General features: G+C 45.1%; 1 protein-coding gene across 2 annotated transcripts in view; it reads right to left on the minus strand.

Annotated features, from left to right (window-relative positions):
- Window positions 1–1843: 1843 nt before the first annotated feature.
- LOC115167032 (protein naked cuticle homolog 1) overlaps window positions 1844–18157 on the minus strand; it is a 32697-nt gene continuing 16383 nt past the window's right edge. For both annotated transcript variants that reach the window (XM_029721066.1, XM_029721065.1), the window contains 7 exons: window positions 15544–15601; window positions 10718–10824; window positions 10453–10548; window positions 8831–8978; window positions 4336–4417; window positions 4006–4166; window positions 1844–3464 (listed from right to left, as the gene is read on the minus strand). In XM_029721066.1, coding sequence (XP_029576926.1) covers window positions 2926–3464; window positions 4006–4166; window positions 4336–4417; window positions 8831–8978; window positions 10453–10548; window positions 10718–10824; window positions 15544–15601 — 1191 coding nt within the window. In that variant the 3' untranslated portion in view covers window positions 1844–2925. The remainder of the gene's footprint in view (window positions 3465–4005; window positions 4167–4335; window positions 4418–8830; window positions 8979–10452; window positions 10549–10717; window positions 10825–15543; window positions 15602–18157) is intronic.

Here is an 18157-nt window from a genome sequence, read left to right on the forward strand (position 1 = left end):
CGCAAGAGAGCGGGCGTGCAGCTCCCCCAGGACTGCCATGCAGATGAAATATCAGTCCACACAGAGAAGCACAAATTTTCTAGAGTTTTCCCCATTATTTAACATGTTTCTGTTTACTGTAGGAATTGTGATCGAATCAACGCAATATAAGCCACTTTCAATGCAACATACCAAAACAAACTATGCAAGAGATCTGTTGTAGGCCGAACGCATCAGAGTAGGATTTTATTAAATTGACAGGCACAACATAGGCTGTACTCTACATAGACCGGTGCACCATAACCAATCAGACCTGCAGTAGGCCTATATGCAAATACACCATTGCCATATATGGATCTGTGCCATTCACTTTGAACTGGACTGTTTACACAGCATGAGTGGTGGTGAGTAGATGAGTTTGTTTTGAGATCAAAGCCAGAGCTACATGTAGCGACGTGTGTACATGTGTTCATATCCTTCACTAGTTAGTCAGTTATTAGCCCAGTTATAGATCATTTGTAGTCAGCAATGGGGCAGTGATTGCTTCCTACAAGAGCACAAATCGTGTGCATTACTAGACATCTTTGAAAAGTCAGGTAAATTGCATATTTGTCTTAAAGGAGCAGTGTAGCCAATAGGCAGAGGGTAGCATATTTTGCCTGATTCTCTGTAATAATGGTATGTGAATAACAATGCATTTTATTTTATAAAGTGAATTCTTGTATCAAACAACATTTTGAGTCACCTTGTCTGAAGGACAGATGGATGAACAGGTTAATCTCAAGCCCTGCATGTTTTGTTTCAAAAGTCTCATGGAATGTAGGCCTACATTGAACACCACACACTGTCTGCTACTGTAGGCTGAATGATAGAACAGCTATTTCCATGTTGACATATTATGGGATGCATTGTCTCCATTGTTTTTGATGGTAGGCCAGTCTAGTAGGTCTACATTATTGTGAAATAGCCGCAGTAGCCTACTTGACCACTGTTAAAACATAAAGCGGTTACCGCCTCAATGTTCACATTAAACACACTTCGAATTTTCACAATGTTCAAGTTTGTGCTCAGCAGACCTGAAATTTGCTCAGTGATGAAAAACAATAGAGGGAACATTGCTGATTACAGTATTTTCCTCTTTACCCTGGCCAGATGATACTCGGTCAGGAGCTTCTGGACTAGATGCAGGTATACCGTAGTGACCTGTCCTAAACAGTGGTGTAGGGTTCTGATGGTTCACCTAGGGTGGGAGAGGATCTGAGAGGTCCTGTGTGGTTGAAGCTGCCTGTCCGACAGCAGGCCTTCAGCAGGGTGAGTTATGGTCCTGGTGGAGCCTGTGGGCAGGGCCTGGTGTCACCTAGCACCAGAGGAATGAGACAGACAGCTGAGAGCCTCCACCACGGCGGCCCAGCCCGCCCAGCCAGCATCATAAACAGAGCCTTGTTGCCTGAGTGCCGGGGACACATGGCGTGATGGCGGCCTGGTGAAACGGGTGCTGACAGCTGGGGACAGGGGGATGCCTCATGAGGGGACAGCGGTTAGGGTCATGTGTTATGATCAGACCTGGAGGCTCATGGGACTGCTGTGGATTGTCAACCACCACATACTTATGATTCAGCTAATGAGAAAGAGCCTTACTGTGAACTGCTAACCACAACGATTAGACAGACACTGTTCAGAAGGCAGAGATGTACTTGAGAAGGTGTACACTGACCATTTGTGTGAAAGAACTGTGTGTGGTGATATTAGAGGGAGTCAGAGTTGTATCTTTGATGGTCTAAATTGTATACATAGTGGTCTTTCAATAGTGTACATCAGGAAAATGGGGTTGAGTGAGAAATAAATGTAGATTGTTGATACAAAATGCCACATTATAAATAAATCTTATAATGTTGATAATATATGTACATACAATATGTAGGTAAAACATGTAGGAACATTTCAACACTACATTATTGCAGATTGTATCATCTTTAAAAAATAAAACAAAATGTAACTGAAAAATAGCATCTGATTAATAACAATAATACCAACAATTCCATTAATAACACTAGAGGTAGCAGCTGATTACAGTCTTCTATTCTCACTGAACATTTCAACATCGTTCTCTCAGGGAGGGTCCTGTATTGCATGTGAGATTCAGGAGCTGGATGATCTTGTCTTCATCATATCCAGCCAATGCCTGTCAGTCCTCTGTTCTGACAGCCCAAAGTGTCTCCAATGCAACTGCACACACAAGTGCTTTTCAGTGGCGACAGGGGTGTCACAGCAGACAGGTAATACATGCGCACACACACACACACATTTCTCTTTCGCACGCACGCACTCACTCTCGAACACAAACTCACTGGACACTGAGCATCATATATATTTTATCTTTTTACATCAGTCTTTCCATCCAAACCAGCCCTTCACCTCTGATTCCCCTTCCCCAAAACGTAGAGGTCTGTGAGGATGGCAGTGCTAGTATGGCTTCGTGAAGTCAGCTAGTTCTTCAGAGTAGAGGGTTTCATAGAACCAGACAGAGGGATGAGAGTCCTTACAGCCAAGTCTCTTTTCTCCTTCTGTTCCTCTCAGGTTCCCCTGTTACATCCCTCTGCCCCGTCCTGCTCCTGGTTCCTGGCACGCCTGAAGACCAAGACACTGTCCCACTGCCTCACAGGGACTCTTCATGCCTGGACAACCCCATAATAACCCTCTTCACCCTGCACCTCCTGCTGTCTGTCCAACTCCTCTTGATGTCCCGTCCTCTTAGCCCACAGGGCCATGCAAGACCCAACTCCCCCTGACAGTGACACAGTTCTGGCTGTGCTGTTGCTGTGCTGTGTGGGAGGGGCCTGTCTGTCTGTAGAGTCTACTGGCTTGGCAGCGGAGCCAGGTTGAGGTGGGGCTGTGAGAAGGTGCTCAGGGGCCAGGGGCAGCAGGGCAGAGAGCTGGCTGGCTGGCTCAGGACTGGTAGAAGTGGTGGTAGTGGTGGTGGTGTTCATGGTGGTGATGATGCTCGTGCCTCTGAACCATCTGGGCCAGCCCTCCTTCATAGAGGAGCACACTGGGTAGGACCCTCACCTGCTCCTTCTCCACCACAGGCCCCACTGGAGCCCCCAGGGCCCGGTACTGCTGTTGGCCCTCCTTGGCCCTCTGCTTGTGCCTGCGGTAGGGGGCTGAGGACTGGTGAGGGGGGGCCTGGCTGGGTAGGGCCGGGGGAGGTGGGACCCCTCTGCTCCTCATCACCCTGCCCGTGGTGGTCTGTGTGGGGTGCGTGCGGCTGTGGGTCTTGGGGGAGCGCAGAGCGTGTTTACCTGAGTCTTTACTCGGTCGTGGGGGACAAAGGGTGTCAGGGCCTAGGGCAGCGCTGCTCTCCATGGCCACCTGTGAGCGACGGTGGTGGGAGTAGGTGTGGCCATTCTCTGGTTCATGAGAGCGAGACCTGGTCTGGTTCGATGGTCGGGTCTGTGGCTCTGCTTTCACAGGCTCTGTGGTGGGGGCTGGAGAGGGGAGAAATACAGGTCAGGATAAATAACCCATGATGGGTAAATTGATACATCAATAACTTCATTGAAAGACTGAGAAGTTCATAACTCAAACGTTAAAATTACCAGTTCAATACTTTTGTAATACCTCTTTTCATTTTTTCTGCTTTCTTTTTTCACAGGACAAAGTGTATTTTTCTGCTTTGAACTAGAGGGGAAGTCACACTAAAAAAATCATCCCGTCAACACAGACATTTAAACAAAAGCAGCCCCATATTAAACAGAATTTAATTCACTTCATGATGAGGCCTGGCCCCTGAAGACATATCGTATTGTGCCCTGGTGCGTACAGATGTTTTACTGGCCAGACCTGCCTGCCTGTCTCCCTCCAAGCAGGTGCTGGGGTAATGAAGGCCTCTCTCTATCTGAACACAGCTTCAAAGTACCGCGGTGCTGTGATCGGTCAGTGCCTCTAGTCTCCAATCTCTCCATCATCGCCCCCAGCCCTAGCCTCCCCATCCCTCTGGCTTTCTACCCCCCCCCCGGACCAGCTCACCTGCTCCAAAGCGGGATGTGTAATTCTCGATGCCGGCCAGATCTAGGTAGTGGTTCCTGCGCTCCAGGTTCTCATCCACACAGTGGCGCTGGCAGCCCCGACTCTGACCCTGCTGGGTCAGAACCTGGTGCTGGATAGTGTGGTGGTCACTGTGATGGCGCCTGGAGGGGAGAGAGATGCGACTTTACAACAGCTTGAAGCAGTTTTTTAGCTCTCTAAGACGCACTCTAAAACATACATTCTGCCGGTGTCAAAATAAAGATTGTTATTAGTGTCAAATATGTACATTGTCTTGTAAAACCTTGATGCAGGCTGTAGAACATATGTTACCTGAGGAGGGCTCGAGACTTCTTCTCTGCACTTTTAAGGTCTTCAATGCACTTGTCAGTCTTCGTTCTGGGGTGGTGCATGTCTGTGAGAAAGCAGGACATTATCAAAAAGAGCAGCCACACACACATATTTCTCTCAGAAGAAAGAAACCTTTGTTCACTGCCTTTTACTTTGAAGATCTATAAAAGAGAAAAAAACAACAATGCTTCATTTATTTACTCCAGGCCTCATAAAGAGAAATAAAACATTTATACAATACCAGTCAAAAGTTTGGACACAGCTATACATTCCAGGGTTTTTCTTTATTTGTACTATTTTCTACATTGTAGAATAATAGTGAAGACATTAAAACTATGAAATAAACACATATGGAATCATGTAGTAACCAAAAAAGTGTTACACAAATCTAAATATATTTGAGATTCTTCAAAGTGGCAACCCTTTGCTTTGATGACAGTTTTGCACATCCCTGGCATTCTTTCAACCAGCGTCACCTGGAATGCTTTTCCAACAGTCTTGAAGGAGTTCTCGCATATGCTGAGCACTTGTTGGCTGCTTTTCCTTCACTCTGCAGTCCAACTCATCCCAAACCATCTCAATTGGGTTGAGGTCAGGTGATTGTGGTGGCCAGGTCATCTGATGCAGCACTCCATCACTCTTCTTCTTTGACAAATAGCCCTTTCACAGCCTGGAGGTGTGTTGGGTCATTGTCCTGTTGAAAAACAATGATAGTGGGACTAAGCGCAAACCAGATGGGATGGTGTAATGCTGCAGAATACTGTGATAGCCATACTGGTTACGTGTGCCTTGAAATCAAAATAAATCAGACCGTGTCACCAGCACAGCACCCCCACACCTCTTCCTCCATGCTTCACGGTGGGAACCACACATGCAGAGATCATCTGTTCACTCTGCATCTCACAAACAGACAGCAGGTGGAACCAAAAATCTCAAATTTAGACTCATCAGACCAAAAGGACAGGTTTCCACCAGTCTAATGTCAATTGCTCATTTTTCTTGGCCCAAGCAAGTCTCTTCTTCTTATTGGTGTCCTTTAGTAGTGGTTTCTTTGCAACAATTCAACCATGAAGGCCTGATTCACGCAGTCTCCTCTGAACAGTTGATGTTGAGATGTGTGTTACTTGAACTCTTTCTGAGGCTGGTAACTCTAATGAACTTATCCTCTGCAGCAGAGGTAACGCTGGGTCTTCCTTTCCTGTGGCGGTCCTCATGAGAGCCAGTTTCATCATAGCGCATGATGTTTTTTGCGCCTGCACTTAAAGAAACTTTCAAAGTTCTTGACATTTTCCCGGGTTGACTGACCTTCATGTCTTAAAGTAATGGACTGTCGCTTCTTTTTACTTATTTCAGCTGTTCTTGCCATAATATGGACTTGGTCTTTTACCAAATGAATCTTCTGCATACCACGCCTACCTTGTCACAACACAACTGATTGGCTCAAACGCATTACGAAGGAAAGAAATTCCACAACTTAACTTTTAACAAGGCATACCTGTTAATTGAAAAGCATTCCAGGTGACTACCTCATGAAGCTGGTTGAGAGAATGTGCAAAGCTGTCATGAAGGCAAAGGGTGGCTATTTGAAGAATCTCAAATATAAAATATATTTTGATTTGTTTAACACTTTTTTGATGACTACATGATTCCATGTGTTATTTCATAGTTTTGATGTCTTCACTATTATTCTACAATGTAGAAATAGTAAAAATAAATAAAACCCTGGAATGAGTAGTTGTGTCCAAACTTTTGACTGGTACTGTATAGAGGTCGACCGATTATGATTTTTCAGCGCCGATACCGATTATTGGAGGCCCAGACAAAGCCGATACCGATTAAATCGGCCGATATTTTTTGTACATGTATTTGTAGTAATGACAATTACAATAATACTGAATGAACACTTATTTTAACTTAATATAATAAATCAATTTAGCCTCAAATAAACAATGAAACATGTTCAATTTGGTTGAAATAATGCAAAAACAAAGTGTTTTTGAAAGTAAAGAAAGTAAAAGTGCAATATGTGCCATGTAAGAAAGCTAACGTTTAAGTTCCTTGCTCAGAACATATGAAAGCTGGTTGTTCCTTTTAACATGAGTCTTCAATATTCCCAGGTAAGAAGTTTTAGGTTGTAGTTATTATAGGAATTACAGGACTCTCTCTCTATATGATTTGTATTTCATATACCTTTGACTATTGGATGATGTTCTTATAGGCACTTTAGTATTGCCAGTGTAACAGTATAGCTTCCGTCCCTCTCCTCGCTCCTACCTGGGCTCGAACCAGGAACACATCGACAACAGCCACCCTTGAAGCAGCATTACCCATGCAGAGCAAGGGGAACAACTACTCCAAGTCTCAGAGCGAGTGACGTTTGAAACGCTATTAGCGTGCACCCCGCTAACTAGCTAGGCATTTCACATCGGTTACACCAGCCTAATCTCAGGAGTTGATAGGCTTGAAGTCATAAACAGCGCAATGCTTGAAGCATTGCGAAGAGCTGCTGGCAAAACGCACGAAAGTGCTGTTTGAATGAATGCTTACGAGCCTGCTGGTGCCTACCACCGTTCAGTCAGACTGCTCTATCAAATAGACTTAATTATAATATAATAAAACACAAAGAAATACGAGCCTTAGGTCATTAATATGGTCGAATCCGGAAACTATCATCTCGAAAACAAAACGTTTATTCTTTCAGTGAAATACGGAACCGTTCCGTATTTTATCTAACGGGTGGCATCCCTAAGTCTAAATATTCCTGTTACATTGCACAACCTTCAATGTTATGTCATAATTACGTAAAATTCTGGCAAATTAGTTCACAACGAGCCAGGCGGCCCAAACTGTTGCATATACCCTGACTCTGCGTGCAATGAACGCAAGAGATGACACAATTTCACCTGGTTAATAGTACCTGCTAACCTGGATTTCTTTTAGCTAAATATGCAGGTTTAAAAATATATACTTCTGTGTATTGATTTTAAGAAAGGCATTGCCGTGTATGGTTCGGTACAGTCGTGCAACGATAGTGCTTTTTTCGCAAATGCACTTTTGTTAAATCATCCCCCGTTTGGCGAAGTTGGCTGTCTTTGTTAGGAAGAAATAGTCTTCACACAGTTCGCAACGAGCCAGGCGGCCCAAACTGCTGCATATACCCTGACTCTGTTGCAAGAGGTGACACATTTTCCCTAGTTAAAAGTAATTCATGTTAGCAGGCAATATTAACTAAATATGCAGGTTTAAAAATATATACTTGTGTATTGATTTTAAGAAAGACATTGATGTTTATGGTTAGGTACACGTTAGAGCAATGACAGTCCTTTTTCGCGAATGTGCACCGCATCAATTATATGCAACGCAGGACAGGCTAGATAAACTAGTAATATCATCAACCATGTGTAGTTAACTAGTGATTATGATTGATTGATTGTTTTTTATAAGATAAGTTAAATGCTAGCTAGCAACTTACCTTGGCTTCTTACTGCATTCACGTAATAGGCAGGCTCCTCGTGGAGTGCAATGTAAAGCAGGTGGTTAGAGCGTTGGACTAGTTAACCGTAAGGTTGCAAGATTGAATCCCCGAGCTGACAAGGTAAAAATGTGTCGTTCTGCCCCTGAACAAGGCAGTTAAGCCACCTTTCCTAGGCCGTCATTGAAAATAAGAATGTGTTCTTAACTGACTTGCCTAGTTAAATAAAGGTGTAAACATAATTAATTTTTTATAATAAATCGGCCAAATCGGTGTCCATACCGATTTACGATTGTTATGAAAACTTGAAATCGGCCCTAATTAATTGGCCATTCCGATGAATCGGTCGACCTCTAGTACTGTATATATAATCCAGAGTTTATTAATGAAGTGAGATATGTTGTGGTTTGAAATTAGCATGAGCCTGCTTCTTTTGAATCGCTTGACGTTATAAATAGCCCCAACAACAGGAAGTAAACAAACAGGGCATCATATTTTGTAGCAATTCTTTATTTATTCTCAATACTTGTTTACCTAGTCGTCAGTTAGAAAAGTTACATTGAATGTAGCTATATTTTACCGACAGCTCTGAGAAGTGGGGGGGTGAGGGAGAAGAAGAAACACTTTGGAGAAAAATAAAATGGTTGTGGTTATCAAAAGGGGTTGGTGCATCTCTTAAGGTTTCTTTCAGAGTATTTGAAGGCACTGGGGGGTTCTCAGCTCTGTCACTACTCCCATCATTAAAAATGAACCCCATTGTGCCGGAGAGATGGAGAGACAGGCAGAGAGTGCGAGAGAGAGGGAGAGAGGAGTCTGACATGCCTGAAGCAGGTGCCTTTCTGCATGACAACAAACAAGACTCTGGATGTGCTGACAGCAGAACAGTCAAGTAGGGGAGCCCAAAGAACACCGCTCGCTCTCCTCCCCCTTCTGGTCCCCTGTCTGCCCCATCCTCCCTCCCTCCCCCTTCCCAGCCCTGTGATCCTCCCCCAGCCTGGTGGTTACCTGCGGTGCCCTGTGTGCAGCTCTGCCAGCGCTGGCTGGAGTCGGGGGCCACGGAGAGCTTGACCCGCAGTGTCTTGCTGCTGCTGGGGGAATGGTTGACCGACGTGTCCACCACCTCATAGATGGTGTGGAGCAGGCTGGTGATGTCCTGGGGGGGGGGGGGGGGGAAGAGATGGTCTGAGTTAGTGCACAGCCAACAACTCAGTTACTGTAGTCTGTCTAGCATGTTACAGGCAAACAGGAGAGATGAAGAGAAGAACATGCAGAGTTGTCAGTTGTTTTATATATTATCCCTGCCTGATCCCTAAAGTGATCAGGCAGGGAGTGATCAGGCAGGGAGTACAAAGATGGGATAAATGCATGACAAGATATGTCCAGGAGGTGGGAGGAGAAGTGCTAAAAGATGAACTGATGCACAACCCACTATAGCAGCTCTGCTCTTAATAGATAGAGCCTTCATTACCCTTTCTCTCTGTAGGCTTTTTATGGTGGTTAGTGTAACTTTGGCAGTGGTTCAATTAAGAGCTTTTAAAAGTAGTATCTCCCTCTCAGTAGCTCTCTCTTTCTCGCTCTTTGAAAGAGTTGAGTAGCTGAGGGCCATAGCACAGACCTTTGCCTCAGGGCTAAGAGTCAGACATAGAATAAGAAAGAGAGAAAATAAGAGGGAAAATCCTGTAGGAGAGACAGAAAGGCTGAATAACATCCACACAAAGTCAGTGAGCATAGAGCAGACATCTGAAATCTGCACTCGCTTAAGTCTTTAAAAGCCTGTTTAGGAAGAGAGCAACATGAACATCCACAGATGGATCAAAAACATAGTATGTTTAATTATACATATTTCAAGTCTTGTTAGCATTTCCCTCTGAAGGTAATTACGGCATTTCTACTAATGTTCCCTGGACTGCCACTGCCAAGAAAAGGGGCTTACAAAACCACTCAGAAATTAGAACCTCTTTGGGCCTGTTAGCCTAGCTTCTGCTCTCGCTCCTCTAAAACATCCAAATGCCTGCATTCCTATTGCCTTGCCCCTCTCTGAATGCAACATAAAGGCCTATTATGAGCTCTTTGAGGACTGGCTCCAGATACCGTTTCAAACGCTAAGACATTAAAAAAAGCCTCCTATGTCATTTTTAGTTTCCATTTTTTCATACGTCTCAAGAAATAAGAAACGGAGCTGGAGAAGAAAGCCATTTCCTTCTTCTTCTTCTTCTTTTTGTGTGAGCTGCCGCCTGCCGTCTCATGTGCCGCGGGGCCATGGGCGATGCCAAAGAAACTGGAGATCCAACCATCCCACCACACAGAGGACGGCTTCAGTCTCTTCACACCGTTTCAACTCAGCTCTCCAAAAATACAGGCCTCTCTGACGGCACTGCTCAGATCTTTACAATGCAGCAGCCAGCCACTGGGTATCTATCGCTGGGAAGGAAAAAGTCTCTTTGGTTCCTAGTGGCTGTATTATTGAAGTGGATGAATGAAACTTCTGGTTGTGTCTCACTTAGTCCATGTATGTGCATGTGTGTATTAGTTTGAAAGAGGAAAAGATCATGAGTGGGTAAAAAAAAGGAAAGTGCCCTGTTATGTGTTAGAGTATGTTTAAATATAAAATGTGTTTGAACCATTACCTCTCTGGTGACCTTGCCATTGTTGTCAAAATCATACAGCGTGAACGTCCACTCCTGTCTGTTGTCTTCCTCTACAGAGACGGCACACTCAAGCTCCTGAAACAAATCGCATTGCAATATAAGTATCAATACATTCACGACTGTGTGTGTATGCAAGTGTGCCTCCTTCCATCCATAAAAGAGTATTATATTGTCGCTCTAGTTTTCCCCAGAAGCACTAATAAATGGTCCATGTTGGTGGTTCACAGGTCAACTTCACACTCACTTCAAACTGGAGCGGTTTCTGTGTCCCTGTGGGCGCCTGGCTCCCTCTCCCCTGCATCTTCTCCTCCACACAGCAACTGTCCACCGTCTTCTCCGGGGGCAGCGCCACTGTAAGAACACACACGCAACCAAATGATCAAATACAAGTTTACTGGTCACGTACACAGTTTAGCAGATCTTGTAGCAGGTGCAGCAAAATGCTAATATTACTAGCTCCTAACATTGTGCACTAATGTCAAATAAAATGTAAGGAAAGAAAATACCCCCCCCAAAAAAATCAACAACGGCGGGACAAATCTGATTAACAACCCAAATAGCACTGTAGCAGTAATCAAATACAAACTATATGTACGTACACCGGGAGAATGTACACAAGATCAACTAAGAATGATATGTACAGCAGTAAATATATTACAGTAAGCTACGTGAAGAATCCAGTGTATAAATAAGCATAACACACAGACACAAAATACTTTGGGGCTTGGATGCAAATCATTGCCATGGGAAAGTGCTAACATAGTCCCAGGAATGGGTGAGGAGGTGGATGACTAGAACATGGAACTGAACAGACATAACACACCCTACATGCCAAGAACAGGACATGATGCTACTGTATAACGTGGCTTAAGATATTACATTCTAAAGTGGGAACATCATCTGATCTGAACATCAAAGAACCCCATGGGAGCCCTGCCTCGGTCTCTGTGCCCCACTGTAGCTGAGCTCATAATGCTGGATGTTTCACTGAGTATTATAGCTTCCAGACATATAGCCCAGACAGACAGCGTCCAGAGGGAGGCCTCACCTTGTCTGTCACACACACATCCTATTCCACCGCTACGCACATCATCAACAGTAGGCCCCAACTACAGTATGAAACCCTTATAGTGCATGTCAGCCCACCAACATCTCCTACTGTAACATGTCACAGTCCTTTCATATCCTCTCATCATAATCCAATTAAAACCTCAGATGTTTCAGACTGGGTACTACAAATGAAAAAAAGAGACTGATAGGCCACGGGCAAAGGCCATGAATACACAGAGTCACTCCATGGGTCCAAGTAGTGCACTATTTACGGAATAGGGTGCCATTTCATTGGGACGCAGTTGGTGGCCATTTGGTTTTGCTTGTGCTCCTGCCCAACCAATCAGGATCAGGAGATGGCTGGGTTACTGCACACGCACGCACGCACACACACACACACAGCTCAGCTCCCCCCCAACTCCCTCCCCCCTGTTGCACTTTGAAGTTCCATTCTCAAACCTTTTGGCCGAGGATCAGACCAGCCGGCTGTAAAACAGAATCACTAATTAATTAAGCCAAGTCAAATCTGAAACAGCGTTTGTTGTGGTCGCCAAAGGAGCAGACAGACAGACACAACAGCCTCGTTCTCTTTCCTCCGTATCCAAGCAGATCAAAGAGAGAGGAACATGTCTGTCCGTCTCCTGTCCCCTCGGCTGCAGGCACAATGAAAGGCAGCGTCCTGGGGAGCAAAAACTTTTTGGAGGAAAAAATAACCCTGTCTTTTGATCGTCACAGATGCTCAAAGGTACCATTGTGCCGTGCGAGGGGGAAAATCTGTTGGGGAACAAGCCCAATGTGGAGATGGTGAGGCTCATCTCCAGGCTAATGAAAAGGCCCAGAGGAATACTGTAGGCTATGTCCCAGAGGGCACCCTATTCCCTATGTAGACATAATCTGCTATCTCCCTCTCAGACTCTGCCCCCTCATCACTGAAATATGAGTGGAACTCTTTATGAGTGGAACTAAATGCTGGTGATCTGAAGGGAGGGGGAGGAGGGACTGGCACTCTCACTATGCCATCACGCCTGATCCAACAGCCCTGCCATCACACACACACACACACACACCACACGACCGCTGTCCCACACGACCGCTGTCACACACACTCTCAGCTTTCACCTCTGTGTGGTTGGTCTGAGAGTCAAGCAAGTGTGACCAGACACGGAGATACAGGTTTATACAGATGATTGGGACTTCTAAGCCTCACTTAATGGCCTTATGAAAACTACATTTGAAAAGTCACGGAGGATGTAACTGCAAGATCCAAAGAGTCAAAACACACTACCATCTTGGATCCCTTTTGCTTCATCCCGCTTTGCAATTTTGCCAGCAAGTTATTTTTTAATCCTCACAAACTTTGAAAATGCTTACTGAAGCCCTGAGGAAAGACAAGCTTTTATATGTGCTTTGGTCTAACGATCATCTGTAACCTCTCTCTGGCTCTCTATGTCTGTCCCTTTCCCCTTCAACAAACCACTTTCATTCCTTGGTTATAAAGAATCAAAAAGCCGGAATGCTCCAATAGGGCTTTCATTCAAGTTTAAATGTGATTTAAGAAATCTGTTGGTGACCCCCAGGTCTAAAGAAGAATTGTACCAAACGGTAATCAAGAACTACTTTGATAATAAGTTGTCTCTCATAAGTCCTGCCTGAAATGTACCACAAATAGTACTTACAGAGTCTGTAAGAGAACCATGGTGTGTCTACTCTTCTGAGAATGAGGGGAAGAGAAAGGAAGCAAGATGGCTCCTAAGCAGACACAGGGAGGGATTTTGACATGAACAAGGTGTGGTGTGAATGGTCATTTAACGTTACCATAATTACAGTGGGGCAAAAAAGTATTTAGTCAGCCACCAATTGTGCAAGTTCTCCCACTTAAAAAGATGAGAGGCCTGTAATTTTCATCATAGGTACACTTCAACTATGACAGACAAAATGAGAAAAAAAATCCTGAAAATCACATTGATTTTTTATGAATTTATTTGCAAATTATGGTGGAAAATAAAGTATTTGGTCAATAACAAAAGTTTCTCAATATTTTGTTATATACCCTTTGTTGGCAATGACACAGGTCAAACGTTTTATGTAAGTCTTCACAAGGTTTTCACACACTGTTGCTGGTATTTTGGCCCATTCCTCCATGCAGATCTCCTCTAGAGGAGTGATGTTTTGGGGCTGTCGCTGGGCAACACGGACTTTCAACTCCCTCCAAAGATCTTTCTATGGGGTTGAAATGCTTCTTACGAAGCCACTCCTTCGTTGCCCGGGCGGTGTGTTTGGGATCATTGTCATGCTGAAAGACCCAGCCATGTTTCATCTTCAATGCCCTTGCTGATGGAAGGAGGTTTTCACTCAAAATCTCACGATACATGACCCCATTCATTCTTTCCTTTACACGGATGAGTCGTCCTGGTCCCTTTGCAGAAAAACAGCCCCAAAGCATGATGTTTCCACCCCCATGCTTCACAGTAGGTATGGTGTTCTTTGGATGCAACTCAGCATTCTTTGTCCACCAAACACGACGAGTTGAGTTTTTACCAAAAAGTTCTATTTTGGCTTCATCTGACCATATGACATTCTCCCAGTCCTCTTCTGGATCAATCAAATGCTCTCTAGCAAACTTCAGACGGGCCTGGACATGTACTGGCTTAAGCAGGGGGACACGTCTGGCACTGCAGGATTTGAGTCCCTGGCGGCGTAGTGTGTTACTGATGGTAGGCTTTGTTACTTTTGTCCCAGCTCTCTGCAGGTCATTCACTAGGTCCCCCCGTGTGGTTCTGGGATTTTTGTTCACCATTCTTGTGATCATTTTGACCCCACGGGGTGAGATCTTGCATGGAGCCCCAGATCGAGGGAGATTATCAGTGGTCTTGTATGTCTTCCATTTCCTAATAATTGCTCCCACAGTTGATTTCTTCAAACCAAGCTGCTTACCTATTGCAGATTCAGTCTTCCCAGCCTGGTGCAGGTCTACAATTTTGTTTCTGGTGTCCTTTGACAGCTCTTTGGTCTTGGCCATAGTGGAGTTTGGAGTGTGACTGTTTTAGGTTGTGGACAGGTGTATTTTATACTGATAACAAGTTCAAACAGGTGCCATTAATACAGGTAACGAGTGGAGGACAGAGGAGCCTCTTAAAGAAGTTACAGGTCTGTGAGAGCCAGAAATCTTGCTTGTTTGTAGGTGACCAAATACTTATTTTCCACCATAATTTGCAAATAAATTCATTAAAAGTCCTACAATGTGATTTTCTGGAATTTTTTTCTCATTTTGTCTGTCATAGTTGACGTGTACCTATGATTAAAATTACAGGCCTCTCATCTTTTTAAGTGGGAGAACTTGCACAACTGGTGGCTGACTAAATACTTTTTTGCCCCACTGTACATGTTCTATAATAGGTTGTATTTTTAGTGCTTTTCACCAGGGCTTAAGTTACTTGTATGTGGAGATTTTTTATTTTACCTAACTAGGCAAGTCAGTTAAGAACAAATTCTTATTTTCAATGGCGGCCTAGGAACAGTGGGTTAACTGCCTTGTTAAGGGGCAGAACGACCGATTTTTACCTTGTCAGCTCGGGGATTCGATATTGCAACGTTATGAGGACCAAAGCATACCTGGCCCACCCCTTAAAATAAACCAGCCTGAACTAGTTCAACTCAACAACAAAACTAGCCAGCCGAGACACCCTGACCCACATATATGGGCTGGTCCCATCCCAGTCTCCCCTGCTGCCAGTTAGGTAGCACAACAGAGCTCTGGTGCTCTTTTCCAGCTCAGTTCAGATGAAGGGGGAGGCCTTCCACCCTGATTCCTTAATCCAGGATCACACCACACAGGGGCAAAACAGAATAGATGGAGGTGGATTGCAAAGCACAGAGGGGGAGGGGAGGGCCAGGTGAGAGAAAGGGGGGAGGAAAGGAGAAGGTAGGTAAAGGGGGAGAGAGGGACTGGGGGAGGGGTTCCATACATCCATCTCATCAGCACATTTGAGGAGCTTAGTGGGGAGGGGGGGGGGGTCCTACCTTCTAAACGGTAATGTTCATCACTGATCCCCTCTGCACACGCCTTGTCCAACAAATCCTGGAGAAAGAGAAACATTTATTTTAGTGTATTTGTCACGGACCATGCACAACAAATATATATTCCACCAGATTTAGCTACAGAGTTTATTTCCATGTTTGTAGAGAGGAAGTAGGGAGGAAGAGTAGAATCACCATATAAACAAAGTATTCTAGATAGACACTGGAGATCTACATTAGAGCCGCCAATACATACTGGCATGGCTAAATCCAAATGACAGTATTCAGCTCTATATAATTTAGAGCTTGTTTGACAACTGTGAGATGAAGCTGAGCAGAACCAGAAAGTTAGAGAAGACAGTACTGTGATTGAAGAATCTAAACAGAGTGAGCGTACGACTGACTGCCACTGCCACACAGTACTGGAGTTGGTCAAAGAACGGCCTCAATTACTGGTCACAATCACACTCTTCCTGTGGGGAATTGTGGGTTGTCTGTGAGGTTATTTCCGTGACGGGGTCTATCGTCATTGGGGGTAGCGATACGCTGGTGGGATTCAGTCCACCCGACCCGAGCCCCTCTCCTCTCCTGGCAGCTGTGTCTGAGTGCATACCAATGGGACTGCGTGATATGTGAGCACAGGGCTTCACCATGGAAAATGCCAACTCAGGTGTCTCTGTGGCATTACAGTCATCTGGCCCAATAACCATTACACACACACACACCCCTGATCTGAGAGTTCTCGTTCGGCACACACACCCCTGATCTGAGAGTTCTCGTTCGGCACACACACCCCTGATCTGAGAGTTCTTGTTCGGCACACACACCCCTGATCTGAGAGTTCTCGTTCGCACACACACACACACACACACACACACACACACACACACACATCAGAAAAAGCTCTCTCTGGCATTGACATATATACTACTGAAAACACTCTCATACCATAAGCCTACACAGATATAAACCCAGAGACATACTAACTACATGATAAACACAGCAATCAAATCGAAAACAACACCTGAGCTGCTTGATCTACTCTGTGGAGCTACTAGCTCTCTGTGTCGATCTCTCCCCCTCTCTCTGTGTAGATCGCTCCCCCCTCTCTGTATCGCTCTCTCAGTGCATTTCTCCCCTCTCCTCTCTGTGTTAAAGAGGGGGATTTATGAGAGTGAGAACGTGTAGGAGAGATTTGGGTTTAATCCAGTAGAGAGGTAGAGTTCAGCTGGTGTGATCCTAGCCCAGTCAGCCTAGTAGAGCAGCTCTGTAGTGTACCCAGTGGGGTGGCCCCTCAGGAGGAGTATACACCACATCACTGACTGACTGACTAACTATAGTGCACTAAATATGGAGTAGGGTGCCATTTGGGACACAGGTTGACTGAGGCTGTCTGAATCATTAAAACCTCCTCAGGATGTAGCCAGGTTCCTCTCTTTCCCTCTGAGCCGAAACCTTACCAGCCTGCTATTTAAATTAGGCCTGACCCAGACTAATATGGTCAGGCCCAAAAGAAGCCAGCCCAGGAGATAAAAATCAGACACTGTCTGTGTGGAAAGATTGAGAGTAGTGCGCGAGAGAGGAGGGGAGTGGGCGGTGGGGAGGTGGGACGGTGGGGAGAGAGTTATATGAAGCGGTGTTGTGTTGCTGCTTAGGCGCTCACCCCCTGCTTTGCCTTTGAGAGGCAGCCAGCAGAGCAGTCTGCAGCAGACAGGGTAAGTAACAGGAGAGCCTCTCCATGTGTACGCTGCTTTAAAAGATATCCCTGTCCAACACAAGAACACACTCAGAGACCTGAATATCTCAGCGCTGCTGAAATCCTGCTGCCAGCACACATCTGTAACACATTTCTGAATGCCTTGTATTTACAGATCCTCAGCAGAGGGCTCTGAATGTAGTACAGTTTAAGCTGTACTGTGTAGCGCGTGTGTGTGTGTGAGAGAGAGATGGAGACAGAGCTGCAGTCAGATGGCTGTCCCTGAGTGGCATCAGGACCATCTCTGCAGGTCAGGCAGAGTTCTTCAGGTCAGAGGAGGGCGGCTCTGGAGTGCCAGCTGACAACTTAATTGTCAGTAGTACTGCAGCCAGTATTGGCACCACAGCCACAGAGCTCCAGGTCTACAGTACTCTTCACAATTAAGGTCCAGGCCTGTACAGTAACTCCAGCCCAGAACCCAGCCCTGGCCCCAGTCTCCTTCCATAAACCCCTAGAAAAATCAACCCTCAATCAACATTCTTCCAGCCTCTCTCACCAGGGTTTGTGCTCTGAAATCAAACAATGAAGACGGCTGGGTTTTAGTTACAATGAGCAACATCCCTCCAACCAAACTCTCAAAGTACACACACACACCCTCTCTCTATCACACACGCACAGTATTGAGTCGAGCACATTTTCTGTTTTTGATGAATGACACAAAATGAAGGGATTAGCCAAGAACATGAGAACAGGGGAAAGAGGAATGTGCTAATTGGTTGTTGTCTGTGATGATGGATGGCAGCAGTATTATTAGTATGCTGGGGTTACTCTGGGATCTGCTCTTGGCATCTCTGCTTAATGTTTTTATACATTCAGTAAAAACCTCAGATTATTTTTTTTCAGCACTCTCACTCCCTCTCT

This window comes from Salmo trutta, chromosome 29, assembly GCF_901001165.1.
Source record: "Salmo trutta chromosome 29, fSalTru1.1, whole genome shotgun sequence".
Lineage (NCBI taxonomy): Eukaryota > Metazoa > Chordata > Actinopteri > Salmoniformes > Salmonidae > Salmo > Salmo trutta.